A 13,662-nucleotide genomic window follows, 5' to 3' on the forward strand; every position below is an offset into this window, starting at 1 on the left:
GCTATCAGATCCTAAACAAATAATACACATAAAAAAAGCATGACACAATTTAGGTAACAGTATTTAAGTTAGAAAACCCCAAATGCCTCTGGAAGTCAACATCAATTTGCTAATATTGTTTATGCTACACAGTTCAAAGAGTTTCAAGTCTTGTTTTGCAAGCACCCTATGGTCATTTACCATTCTGTCTTCCTCTGATCTCAATAAGACTGCCACAAACTGAAACGTCAATAAAAATGTTTTACAATTTTGTAAAAGCCTGCTCCACAAAATTTAGAGTCAAGAGAGATAAATATACCTTTTGTTAATATATTTTAGCTAAAAGCTTGGAATTAATTCAATCGATATTAGGCTTCAGAAGTTAAATTTCTCCAGTACCACAAATCTAGGCTTCCACACAGATTAAATGTGGTACACACACAGCACAGAGCAAACCCACTCCATGGCCAAAGAGAGGAAAGCAGACTATGCCAAATGTAGACTTCCTTCCGCACTGATTCTTATGGCCCAAAATACGTCTCAACAGCTCCTCCCTTTGGGAGCTGCAGAAGAAGTAGTTTTGGAAGACTGGTCCCTCAGTCACTCAGCTTCAGGGTCAGGAATACAAAATTTATTTTGAAATAGCTTCCGTGTTTAATATAATTGCAACATACAAAAAGTTATTAAAGGAAAAAAATTTACTTTATTCTAAATACGGTTCCTAATTTTCTGTAAAAAATTCAATGGTTGTTTCCCACAGTTTATGCCCTAAGTTATAAAAACCAGTTTAGGTTAGTTTATAACTTGAGTTCTTAAATCTGGGTTAAGAAGAAATGTATGACTACGTTACTGTCATATTACCATTATTAGTAAACATAACACATTCTGAATCTTCTTCCTATTGACAAAGATAGGAAACCAAACTATTTACAATAACTGTTTCTTTTCTCTGCCCCTTCAAGAAAGTGAAATGTAGCACCAAATAGATTTGATAAGTGATCTGACCTTTCTTCAGTCTCTTCTTCCTAAGTTTTCAAGCTACTAGAGCATTAGCTGAAGCTCTGGCAAATTTGAAAGTACTCAAGTTTGCATTTCTAACATAGCCATACTGTGTTTTACTTCTAATAACTGACATATCTAACTTTGAGATAGTTCATTATGCCACACGAAGTAGTGAACAGTAATTCAGATTTAAAAGTGGTATTCCATACAAACATTGTGTATAAATTACAGATAAAACATGAACTGAAAAATTACAACGTGAAATTCTTTTAGCAAGGGAAGTAAAATTCTTTGGTGAGCATAGAGACAATGCACGGAATCTGTTTCTTTGCATTAAAATCCTGTCGAGTCGAGCAAGACTCATATTCTGCCACTCTGCGATTTACACGAGTTAAAATCTGCATGAGTTCAAGTTTCCTTGCATGTTCCTTCAGCATTTTACACAGTGACTGAATAAACCAGGAGCCTTCAGCTGAATTCCTCCAGGAGTAATAGCCTGCGGAAGAGAGACACACCAAACTGATCAGGCAGAGCAACTGCTGGTACAGGACAGCATAGATTACCAGAACAATGCATTGTTTCCAGTAGCAGTGTTTAAAATACAAACTCAAACCCACTAACCAAAGTAGTTTAGATTTTATAATCTCCCCAAATTCCAACTGGAAAGATTTTTCTAATCCTCTCATTTCTTCTAATCTAAGAAAACCTTAAGTAGGCAGAAAATCAAAAGACAGGAAAACTATCTTCTGCTGCAGCGGTCTTAGCTACTAATAATTTACTATTACTTTATAGAATACACACATACGAAGAAGAGGTGACAGTACAGATGAAGCCAAGATGCAAAATGGATTTCAGAGTTGCTATCTTCAGGACTACATGCATGAATTAAAGACTGGAGCCTATTCCTGCTGGCTGATAATGTAAAGAGCACACTAAGGGCTCTGCCGCTGCTGATTTTGCTTAGGAACACAATCAAAATAGAGGTGACAGCCAAATAACATGCTGGCATTTATCACCATTTCTGTACACGCATCTGCAGATATCAGATTGTTCTGTTCTCTCAGAACTAAGAATACTTTTTATTTCCTGCTGTAAATATTAGCAGAACTCAGATTAACTGAATTTACAGCAGATGAACACTTGAGGGTTTGCAAGTGAGAAAGATGTATATTCAAGGTTGTTGTGGGTTTTTTGTTTTGTTTTGTTTGTTTGGGTGGGGTTTTTTGTGGTGGTTGTTTGTTTGGTTGTTTGTTTGGGTTTTTTTGGTGGGAACTAAGAGCAGCAACTACCTCAAAAGGAAATCAAACCAGGGAGAAAAAAAGATTGAGAGAAGAAAATTCATATTTCCATGAAAGAGAACAAATGAAGTTGTCAGCTACTGACTGGATACAACTGCAAATCGTCATTTACGGTATCAATACAAGCTGATATATAGATATAATTTCAGAAACTAAAATTTCTTTGCCAGTCTCTCACCTGGAGCTGTAGAATAGGCATAGAGGAAGTCTGCTTCTACCGGTATTTTTTGACACATTGTTTCTTCTGATCCACTGTCCGCCTCAATACCAGAATCTAATTCTGTCCCTCTACAAGCCTATTGATGGAAAGAAGAATGGAAAATAAAATTAAAAATGAGAAACAAAGGCAGCAATCATGATCAGAATATTGTTGTTGTTTGGTTGGTTGTTGTTTTCCAGTTTTAAAGACAGTAACATCTCAATTAAAAAAACCCTACAAAAATAACAAGAATTTATGTGTCACATTTCCATTAGACTCAGAAGAAAAGTAAGTAGCATTTATTTAAATTAACTACACAGTTTGGTTAAGACAGATATTCATTCAAAAGCGCATTCAGAAACCCACTGAACTACTGGCTAGTGTTCAGAAAGATTTGGCCTTACCTTAGTTGTATGGATTAAGTAATCTCAGCTGTTACAAATATTGCCTACCTAATATGGCAGACTGTGCCCCTTCTAGGCCTGAAGAGAATCTTATTCTGAAAGTAATTCCATTTAAATCCATTTTAGAAACAATTTTTTTGCACTAATAAATAATGTGAAACAATTCTTTTAAAGTATGCAGCTGATTTGATGATCATTGTTTAGCTGTACATCACCTGAATGAAAAAGAGCTTGGGTTTTCCTGCTAAACTTCTGCACCTGTCACCTCTGAAAAGGCTTGTTAGTGCTTTCAGTTCAAGAGGGCCATCTGTACCATAGATTAATCCTTCATCACCATGGCTTAGCAACACGCAAACAAAGCTGCTTCGCTTGCTGTGATCTTCTTCAGAAACTTGAAAGAAAAAAAAGAGAATTATCTTAACTTCCTGCATTCACTAAAAGCTTCGAACATTTGATGCTGCCTATGCGACAGAAGTCTTTAAGAACTAATTCCCATGTTTGGAAACCTCCAACCAGTTTTCACTTCTGAACAAAAGGAGCCAGCCTATTTTACGTCACGAGGTTGGACACAGAAAACCCCAAATTAAAGGCCAACCACACCTGTTCTAAGACACAGCCACAGAACTGGGCCAGGAGCACCACAAGGAGACAAAGCGGGTGTTCTGACAGTGTCTCAAAGTCTGAACAGTACACCTTGCTCATGCAGTAATGGTCAGTCTCATGAGCTGGGATCACACTGATGGGAAGTTCTGAGTTTTGAGAAAGGATGAGGAAGTCTGACCTCTCCATTCAGAGGCTTCAGCTACTTGGATTACATGGGAACTGAATGCAGTATGAAAGCTGTTGCTGCTGCAAGGACCTAGGTACTAGCATTACCCTCTCTCTCTCACTCTTGCCCTTTAGCAAGGTCCAGAAAAAATTTTCAAGCCTCTGAATTTTGTGTTTAAAATTTTTCAAGCCTCTGAATTTTGTATTTAAAGACATATAAGCTTGATATCAAGTGTTTGCAGATTTACAGGATTTTTTCCATCTTGTGGTATGCAAAGAGCATAGAACAGATATTCTTCGATGTCTTTTGTTGCCTGACATTGTGGGGACTGCAATTGAGGACCAAGATGATTCTTTTAAATACATGAAAAGATACAAACATGGTTTAAAACATCCAAAAGGAATTCTGAGTGGTAAACTCAAGAAGATGCAAGAGTTTGTAGATGAAAACTATAACGGTTCTAAAACCTGAAGTGTTCTGTTTAGACCTTGCCAAAACATTTAATTTCTATTCTGGAAAAAATGAACTATTTAGATTTTTCTAAAGCAATGCATACTAAGGCATTTCTATAATCTATGGACAAGCCCTGCATCTAGAAGAGTCAGGAAGGGCTATTTTTTGGGAATCTCCAGTTAGGCTGCAGTGTGTAGTTTACGCCATCTATTTGGAGGCCTTACAGCACAGGTAAGACAGAGGCCTTGAGTCAGAGAATCTGACTTTCCACTTTCAGCTACAGGCTGCAACTGTACTAATAGATTAACTACATCTGGGAGTGTTCTCTGACATAAACATTAATTGGTATTACAGAACCTACATCTATCATAGCAAACATATTTAAAAAACCATCAACAAAGCAAATCAGGATTGCTGCGGGCTAACTGGCTGTTGGGAATAATCCCTGAAACACTTTTACTGTTGAACTGTGACCTGGAACAGCCTGGGGGAGTGCTAGTAGGCATAAGCCACAGTCATGGCAGAGAACCTCCCAACGGCTAATTAGAATAGACCATGTTCCAGGGCTACAGATAGCTCCAGGCACCCTTTAATTTACCGGCCCAGAGGTAGCCAAGTTCAAACAAAGCAGGGCTAACACCACCAGCAGCATAAAGCCCTCACTTGACAGAAGAGTGTTTTGTTTCACAAGTTGAACAAAACACGAGCGGTTTCACTGAAAGAGTAATTCGGTCCACCCACCTGCAGTTCTGGTCCCTCGATCAGAACACCCCTAGGATCAGAACACCTCTTGGGCCAAATCACTAAGTATATAGCACGGGATCCCGCTACCCAATTAAGCAGGTTTCTTTCCAACTCACAGAGCTTCAGTGATCCCAGGGTCAGAATATAAATCAGTCTGCATTTAAGTTTTAGCCTTTTTTCCAGCCTTCTTTAGAAGATGAGAAAGAGTATGGAGACAACAGTCATGGCACAAAAGATGGAGAGACAGCAAAGATGAATAAACATAGAAACTATGATGTATGTGTCATCCTTAGCAATAAACCACCAGTAGGTGTGAAATATCACCTAAAAGAACCACGGAAGAAGAGATTTGAGGGCTAGAGATGTATTTGGAAACAGTTGTCAATTTAATACACACACTGAACATATTATTACTTACCATTTTTCAATAGTTTAAAAATGTCCCCACATGAAAGATCATTGTTAATCTTTATTTTATATCCCAACTTCATAAAAACTTCTCTGACACTTGCAGCATCCGCATCTGTACCCGAACGCGGTAACATCCCTATACATAGGAGAAACGTATTATAATTTATACGATACAGATAGCATGGTCTGATTGAGCCAAATTATTTTCTCACTTATACCTGTATAAGTCTGGAATATTACTCCATTTTTCCAGATCCATTGTAACAGAAAAAACATTGCACTGTTATACATGAACATAATCTCCTTTTCTCTGTACCTATGTTGTAGATTTGTCTATTACTCATTTTTATAACTACCTTTCTATAGAAAGACAAAGAAAATGATTTTATTTACAAAATTAAAGTCACAACTAAAAGGTAAGACAGACTTTTATTTCCCATCAATTTTTCCTCCCCATTACCGCTGCACCATAATGTGTTTCCTGTATGCGTATTTGGAAGAATGCACAGAAACGAATCGCACTCATCCAAACCGTTTAATTTTAGATTGCAATCAAAATAAGTCTGCATATTTAATTTTGAAGAATAATACATGCCACTAATTTACCTGAATTAAGGAAAAAACGTAAAAATTTGAAAGTGGTACCAGTCTGTCTGTGGAAGTTCTTATTGTTTATTATTACACATTCCCCCATCTCTGGATAATCCATTCTGTAACTGTAGTCTGGCAGAATTCCAGAGTCCATAGACTTGCTGGCAGGTAGGTTCTTTCTGTATAGAAATGAGACAAACTTTAAGTGTCAATTTCTGACCTCTCTTCTCTACTTTCAAAATAATAATGAAACAAGGTTATTTTAAAAACCAATGAAACTGGTGAGGTTTGCTACTTGTTCCCTAGAAGTTCCTTGAGCAAGTCTGCTGATGGCACCAAGCTGAGTGGTGTGGTTGATACTCTACAGCAAAGGGATGCCATCCAGAGGGACCTTGACAGGCTAGAGGTGGGCCTGTGGGAACATCATGAAGCTCAACAAGGCCAAGCGCAAGGTCCTGCACTTGGGTCAGGGCAATCCCAAACACAAAGACAGGCTGGGTGGAGAACAGATTGAGAGCAGCCCTGAGGAGAAGGACTTTGAGGTATTGTCAGATGAAAAACTGAATATAAGGCCAGGTTGGACAGGGCTTTGAGAAACCAAATTCGGTGCAAATAGGCCCTGCCCATGGCAGGGGGGTTGGAACTCCATGATCTTTAAGGTCCCTTCCAACCCAAACCATTCTATGATTCTAAGTTATGTCTGTGAAGTCAGTTGGTACATGTGATTTAAGACTAATGAAAACTGTATTTCCCACAGATTAAAATAAATAAAACTGCTTTGTATAGTTATGCTCCCCCAAAAAAAGCTTTGTTTCAAGTTTGGTAAAATGTGCACATACACAAATAATTAAAAAAAAGAAAGAGAGTCAGTTGTATTTGTAGTAATCTCCTGTGCAACTTGTAATAACCTTAAAATTTACAGAATCATGGAAGACCACGTCCAAAATGATAATGCCTCTGCACAGGAGAACATAAAAATTAGTTTAAGGAAACCGACGATTACGTCAAGCAATCAGTTGGTTTTTTTACTATCATCTCTTGAAAGCTATGTACCTGGAGATGAGAACTGCTCAGAGTGCAAATCTATTCAGGATTCTAATCAAAAGTCCTGTTACATTCAATTTTCACAAGTAAACATTAAAAATCTAGAAAAGTACCACGACACTATACGCAGCTGTAATTCTGCCTTTACATGCACACCAACTACACCACCACTCATGATCCTGAAACCGCTATAAATTTTACTCAGTCAATATATGCTGAAGTCGGTGTGGATTTTGTTATTTAAGCATATGACAAAGTGGTTACAAGCCTGGGGCCCACTATCATATTATATCCTACAAATAAAAGGTCTGTAATTCTCTTAAATTTAATTTGCACTGAAATACTAAAAAGAACGACTTCAAAAACAGTTCCTGGGGAGACCGCAATTGATGATAGCATTATACCAGCATAACAACTAGCTGGCACTAGGAAGAACAGGCCTGTGTTTCCTCCCTTCCACCCCTCTAAGTTCCGCTCGCACTTGTGCTTCTGCACGTGTAACTCTGCAGCAGGTCAGCTCAAGCAGCTGAAGCGACTGCCACAGCTTCGGGTGAGCTCTAGGAGCAGTTAAAGGAAACGGGTGAACATTTAGCCCAGGGTGAGACAGGAAAGCTTCTTCGGAAGGACAGCTAACCACCTGAAAATACTGTTAAGCCAAGTCTAACTGCACCTCAAGTGCTTTGCTTTTTAGTTCCTTGTACATACGCATGGCCTGTTCCGTCAGAGACTATATTTTCAAAGTCAGTATAACAACTCTAACAGTTGTTTATGATTATTACAAATTACCGTAATTGAATCTTTTCCTTTTAGCAGTATTTCTTCTGTGGCTCTCACCTCCTGTTACAGCACAAGATTCCTCAAGACTTAAATTGAAGGCTTAAGCCAAAAGTACCTCACTTACCCTTTGAAACCAGGAATAGATTTTGCATCGGTCAGATCTTGCCCCGAATGCGGTCCATCTCCTGTGTCCGCCATTATGGCTCCCAATTATCAGCTTGAAAACACAATAAACCAGAATATATTACAGTTAATTTTCATATGAGATAATATCTTCAGATTGCTTCGTTTTTGTTAGGCTGCCTTAAAACCTTACACAACCAGAGAGCAATTTTTAAATTTATAGAGAAAACAGGAATGCTAAAATGGGTTATTCACCCAAAATAACTTTAGCTTAGGACTATTAGTGGATAAAAATTAGCATTTCTGAGTAAACCCTATATATCTTATATTTGAAAGAAGAATACGAGATATTTCTCTAAATTATTGCATGCTAAAACAGTTGTGGGAAAAACAGCCTGCAGATCCCTATGACCAAATGATTGAAAATGTCTCCAAAAAGCAGGATAACAGACAAACAAAGTGAAAACAATCATTAAAATATTATAATGTCCCTAAATGCATTAGTAACATTTTAGTCTTATGAATATTGTGCCATATATAGATCGTTCCATTTCGGTAAGACAGAAATTGAGATCCAAACCCAAGCAACAGAAGTTGTGGGATGTGTGCAAAGACTAACACAGAAGATTAGATTTTGTGTCATGGTATTTTGAGAAACAAATATTTTTTCTGCATTCCATTTCAAATGAAACAGCACTGCAGCCAGTCCTACTTGGTGTATGTGAAGGCAACTGCAATATAAATAACATAAAAACACAACAATATAACTTTCAGTAGTTGATGAAATGAACCCTATGCTGTAAGCTGCTATTCGAACACAGGACAAGAAATGATGAATGACATGCTAAGCCAGAAGCAATAAACCTCCCTCTCAATTACTCTGTGTGTACTCACAGAGCACATTACCACAAGTTACCTTTAACTCACGATTCAGAAAAGGATTAAGCATCATAAAGTTTAATTGCCAGATAGGACAAAGGAATAAATGCTTAGACCTCAAGAAACAAACAAGGCACTATAAGGCAAGAATTTGAAAGAAACTTGCTTAGCAGATATATTTATGGTAAATACAGATGTATAAATAACCAGACTAAGTAGTGAGATTTGCTGGTCAGATACGAAGAAGATTCTTATTTAAGGTTTAGGTTATTTGATGGCAAACTATATTTGCCATCTTATGCCATCATACTACTATTAAATTGTTTTGTAATTTCATATCTATGCTCCAGCTAGTACACCGTTAACATCCATTTTCTGTGGTAACAATCACTGACACACCAGAAACACTAATCAGAAACACTAACCCTCTTTCTTTCCTTGTTTCTTGAAAGACATTTACTTACATTTTTAGTGACTTCAGAAGAATTTCAGGGTTGCTCTGAATATTATTTCTTTATATCTTGGAGCACTGAGGTAATTAAGAAACCTTCTTGCTCACAAAATTATTCCAGACTTGAGGACTGTATCACATAAATTAGCATCACACGGGAGATTTCCTGAAAACCGAATCCCCAAAGTATCAAATAAACTCAATATCTTAGAAATGAGGTTTCTAAAATACATTATTGCTTTATAATTTAGAAATTTACTTTAAAAAGAGTATCACGGGGCAGGAACTACACCTACAATGCTGAGCTCGCCTGCCTAGCACCATGATCTGGATTCATTCATCCTAACTTCAAAGTCTAATCCCTTAAAAGTTCCCTATGTGAAAAAAGGCAAGCACTTCCAAAGGGTAACTCAAGTGCCTAAGATCTGTGGCACAACAGCGATCCAACCTTCTGCCCTCTCATTGGGCAGGGAGCATCAGCACTGATGACAAAGTCCAGTCGGGAGGGACTACTGGTGTGTTCACCCAGTTGCAACTGAAAAGCAGATCCCAGACCCCTGGGAAGAGGAAAAGATGGATTTCATTGACAAGAATGCTACAAGTTCCTCTGCTCCAGCCTCAAGGAGGCTCTTTCAACACTGTTCCTACCACAACCATCCTTGACTGGTTCCCAGTTTTCCTGAGCTCTCAGCCTGACACTTTTGAACAAAACTTTATTTTGTAGGAAAACATCAACCAGACTGACCCACAATTCTGATGCAACTCATGCTGTTCCTTCTTCAGAAGAAGCACAACCCAAACCTTTCACTGTGGCTGGGATGAACAGGAGAAACAGGGAAAAGGTTAACTTTCTTCCTTGTTTGTTCTTTGTCTGTCAACAGTAATGAAGAGCCACACCATCTAAAAAAAGCAGAGTATCACGTACCAACTCCATTATCAAAACTAGTCAGCAGGTGTACTGAGAGCAGTGTGGCCATGTCGGCATGGGATTCAGCTTCTGCTAAACGCCCAGGTGTTGATCTCAGCTCTCTGGCATTGGGAAGATCTGCAGGGCTGGTGCGGCAAGTACCTGAATCAGCCAATGTACACCAGTAAATATGTGCCTACATGAGCTGTGGTCACCTCCTGTCTACCATATGAGCCAGCCTGGGCTACCAATAACTACTTAAAGACTCTGCTAAACTATAGGGAAAGCTAACAAACAACTCTCTGGCCAACAGATGAGACCCTGGAATCATTAGGGAGGGTAAGTGGGTCATGCAGCTGCCTTGGGTTCACGTCAGGTGTGCTCCAACCAAACTGTTGCATCCCATTAGGGACCGGTTTTGGTAAACTGGTAGGAGTAACACTGGTGAACAGCAGCAGACTTAAGTAGGCAAACTGGAGACCAAACGGACTAGACCACTGAATGCTTCTTATAACATGAATTCTAAAGCATGCTGCAAACAGTAAAAAACACCTTCAACGTTTAAGTGACCTTAAATTAAGACTTACCTCCTTGACCTTTTGCAACCTTAAAACTGCTTTCCTTGATCCAATGCCAAAGAAAGAATGAAATTTGAAGAAGTAGCTAGCAAAACCTATGATTAGAATGAGCTACAGTACTTTGTTTCTGAAAAATGTAAAATAGATTTTGTAATACCGTAAAAATATTTCTTACTAAAGCCTTTGCAAACCTAGCTCACAGCCTCCAGTTTCAATTGTTTAATGAAGTGTTAGGGCAAACTGCATTCTACTGCATCACGACTGGAGCTTGTCAGAGTCTTTATAGAAGCTACAGAGATAGTGAAGAAAAATGGAATATTATATGTTAGGTATTTAAAAAACGCATGCTTTATCTTCAGAGTAGAATCTGTAACTCGCCTTTAATTTCCATCAATTTCTGAGCACTTCAATGCACCAAGTCACCTGCACTTCTTTATAGATCAAAAGACATCCACAAACAGATATCTGTTTTGTTGCTAGGCACTCAAACGCACATTTTCATCAGCAGTATGTTTTCTGCTTTAAAGCACCCGTCAGGGTAACAGCAACGCTCTCTAGAGAGCAGTGCTGATTCTAACAGGCTAAGAATTGCCTCATCTTAGTTTAGGTAATGCAATGATGTCATGTTCTGTCAAGCAGAATACATATTTCCCTGTAGAGGATGATCTCATGCTGTTAGGGACAGGGGAAACAAAATCAGGACAATCCATTAAGAATTTAATTTAAAAATGTTATTCTGCTCCTTGATATTATTTTCTCTGAAAGCTTAGGTAAAGTGAGTTTTCAAATGTAAGGAAACTTAAAAAAACCAAGTAGCTGAAATGAGCAACGGCATTTTTCTAAGCTAGCAGAATATATTCTGTAAATTTTAAGAAGCTTATTTTACAACATTTTATCTGAAAAAATATGAAATTTTTAAAAAACCTCATACGACAGAAATAGCAGATATAAAAAAGATGCTACAATGATGTTTACAGGTACTAAGTAGTAAAAAATGAAGTAGTTCAAAAAGATCCAAAACTATGCTCAGCAAGCTACCAAAAATGACCAAATTCTCTCCCTATAGCAATAAAAATAATAATGTATTTTGCCTTATATAAATGTAGTTGTTCCAATGCTTTCATTTTGATAGGAAAATTATAAATAAAACAACGCTTTTACTCCATTCCAGCCTGAACTTACTTATTCTACCTGGATCTAATGAAAATAAATTCACATAATTACACATCACCACTGCCATAAGAACCATCAGGTTCTTTTTACAGCAGTGTTTATCTGAATTGTGGACCAACAAGACAAAACAATGATAGTGACAAAAATAGTACCAAAGCTTCTCAGACAGGGAAGGAAGCAAATAACTTAATTGTCTCTAGTTACCAGCTGTATCTTGAAATATGCAAACCACAGGAGACAACACATGTTCAGTATCTGTCAGCTGCTACAAAGCAATAATTGTAGCAGTATTAAAATACATGTCCAAAACAGAGATAAGTACCCTAAAACATGCCCTTAAAGGTTAGAAAAGGGCAGTTTTCCACCTCACATGACTGCAAGAGAAAATGTCAAGCATTCAAACAAGGTATTTTAATGTCCATTAAATATACACATGGCACGTTGTGATACTAATATAGACATGTAAATTAAGAATTTTCCATTCTACAATGTATAATGATAACTAATAATTATCTGATTAATAACAGAACGAAATATAAAAGCCGACTGTACGAAAAAACTAAAAAATCTGAAATATACCATTATGTTTTCTCTGTGGCATTACCTCCCTATTAAATACTGCTACTACTGCTGGAAGCATGCCAATACTGAGGGCCCTTCACGCTACTTCTGGTCTGGATGCGGTTGTTGGAAAGCACTGACACCAGGCTAGCGCTCTGATCTCCCAAAAGCAAACAGACTTTTAGTTAGCCAGCATTAATCTGCAAAATCAGCAAGAAATGAAATTATTCTGAGGGTAGATGGAAGCCTTGCTTGTTGATTCGACTGCACCTATTAACCACATCACCGCCGCAGTAGATAATAGCCTTGGCAGGCCCCGTAACGTTAAGGGCATGATGTGCTATTTTTCAAATTTACCAACCGACGAGAAGCGGATTGCTAGAGAATTACAAGTTGGAGGGCAAAAAGACTAGATTTCCAGCTTCATCCCAGCGAGGGGCAGGACACAGCAGCCGCCGGACGAGCCCCCTCCCCGCGCACGCTGCAGCGCGCCCTGCCCCAGCACAACACAGCCGAGCGGCCGCACCGCGGCCCCGGGACCCCCGCCCGGGACGGCGCCTCCCGGCTCCCGCACACTCGCCTTTTGTCAGCAGCCGGCTGGCTGCAGAGCCCTTTCTAGGCGAGGTTTGACCCGCTGTCTCCAAAGCTTTATTTTGGTAGATGCAAATGCTGATTTTTTTCCACCCTGTGTTTCCTCTTAGTTAACAGCCTATCGGAGGGACGCGAGAGAGCAGGTTAAAATTAAAGCTGTTCCCCCTCCCCGCTTTTGTTCAGGCATCTTCTCTAGAAAAACGGGCTTAAATGAACAAACTCTCTGCCTTAAGCTTCTGGAAAACTAATAACTGAGCCCCCTTACTCTTCCCTCGGGGGAGCGCCGGGCCGCCCCGCGGCCGGTCTCCTCCCGCCGTGCCGGGGAGAAACCCCCCCGCAACCCACCGCCCCGCCGGAGCCCCGGGGCAGCCGGGGTCCCGGCCCGGAGCGTGCGGAGGCTGCCGCTCCTCTCGGCCCGCTCCCTGCGGGCGAGGCCGTGCGGCCAGCCCCGCCGGACCGGAGCCCACCCGAGCCGGAGAGCCGCGGCCTGGCGCCGGGCGGGCGCCAGCCAGCCAGCCAGCCAGCCCCACCCCGCCCCCCGCCGCGTTGTTCGGCCAGCCGCCGCGCCCGGTGCCCCCACCGCCACCCACCGGCTGTGCCGCCTGCCCGCTCCGCCGCCGCTGCGCTCCAACCAGCCGCGCTCCCCGGGCGCTCGGCTCCGCGCGGCGCGGAGGAAGCGCCGCCGCTGTCCGCGGCCGCGCCTCGGCCCCTCTGGCTCCGCCCCGCGC

At 40.2% G+C, this 13,662-nt stretch overlaps 1 protein-coding gene across 3 annotated transcripts; it reads right to left on the bottom strand.

Annotated features, from left to right (window-relative positions):
* Positions 1–659: 659 nt before the first annotated feature.
* Positions 660–13,644, bottom strand: CASP3 (caspase 3). Of its 3 annotated transcripts, none has more exons than XM_065633245.1 (8): positions 13,525–13,644; positions 9,138–9,290; positions 7,796–7,888; positions 5,905–6,029; positions 5,267–5,395; positions 3,098–3,273; positions 2,458–2,575; positions 660–1,477 (listed from the first exon to the last, which is right to left on the bottom strand). In XM_065633245.1, exons 3-8 carry the CDS (start codon positions 7,867–7,869, stop codon positions 1,251–1,253), a joined length of 849 nt encoding a protein of 282 aa, XP_065489317.1. In that variant the 5' UTR covers positions 7,870–7,888; positions 9,138–9,290; positions 13,525–13,644; the 3' UTR covers positions 660–1,250. The 3 variants fall into 3 exon arrangements, with proteins under 3 accessions (XP_065489317.1, XP_065489319.1, XP_065489318.1); XM_065633247.1 differs by lacking the exon at positions 13,525–13,644 and adding an exon at positions 9,870–10,443; XM_065633246.1 differs by lacking the exon at positions 9,138–9,290.
* Positions 13,645–13,662: the final 18 nt, after the last annotated feature.

This window comes from Caloenas nicobarica, chromosome 4 (genome assembly GCF_036013445.1).
Source record: "Caloenas nicobarica isolate bCalNic1 chromosome 4, bCalNic1.hap1, whole genome shotgun sequence".
Lineage (NCBI taxonomy): Eukaryota > Metazoa > Chordata > Aves > Columbiformes > Columbidae > Caloenas > Caloenas nicobarica.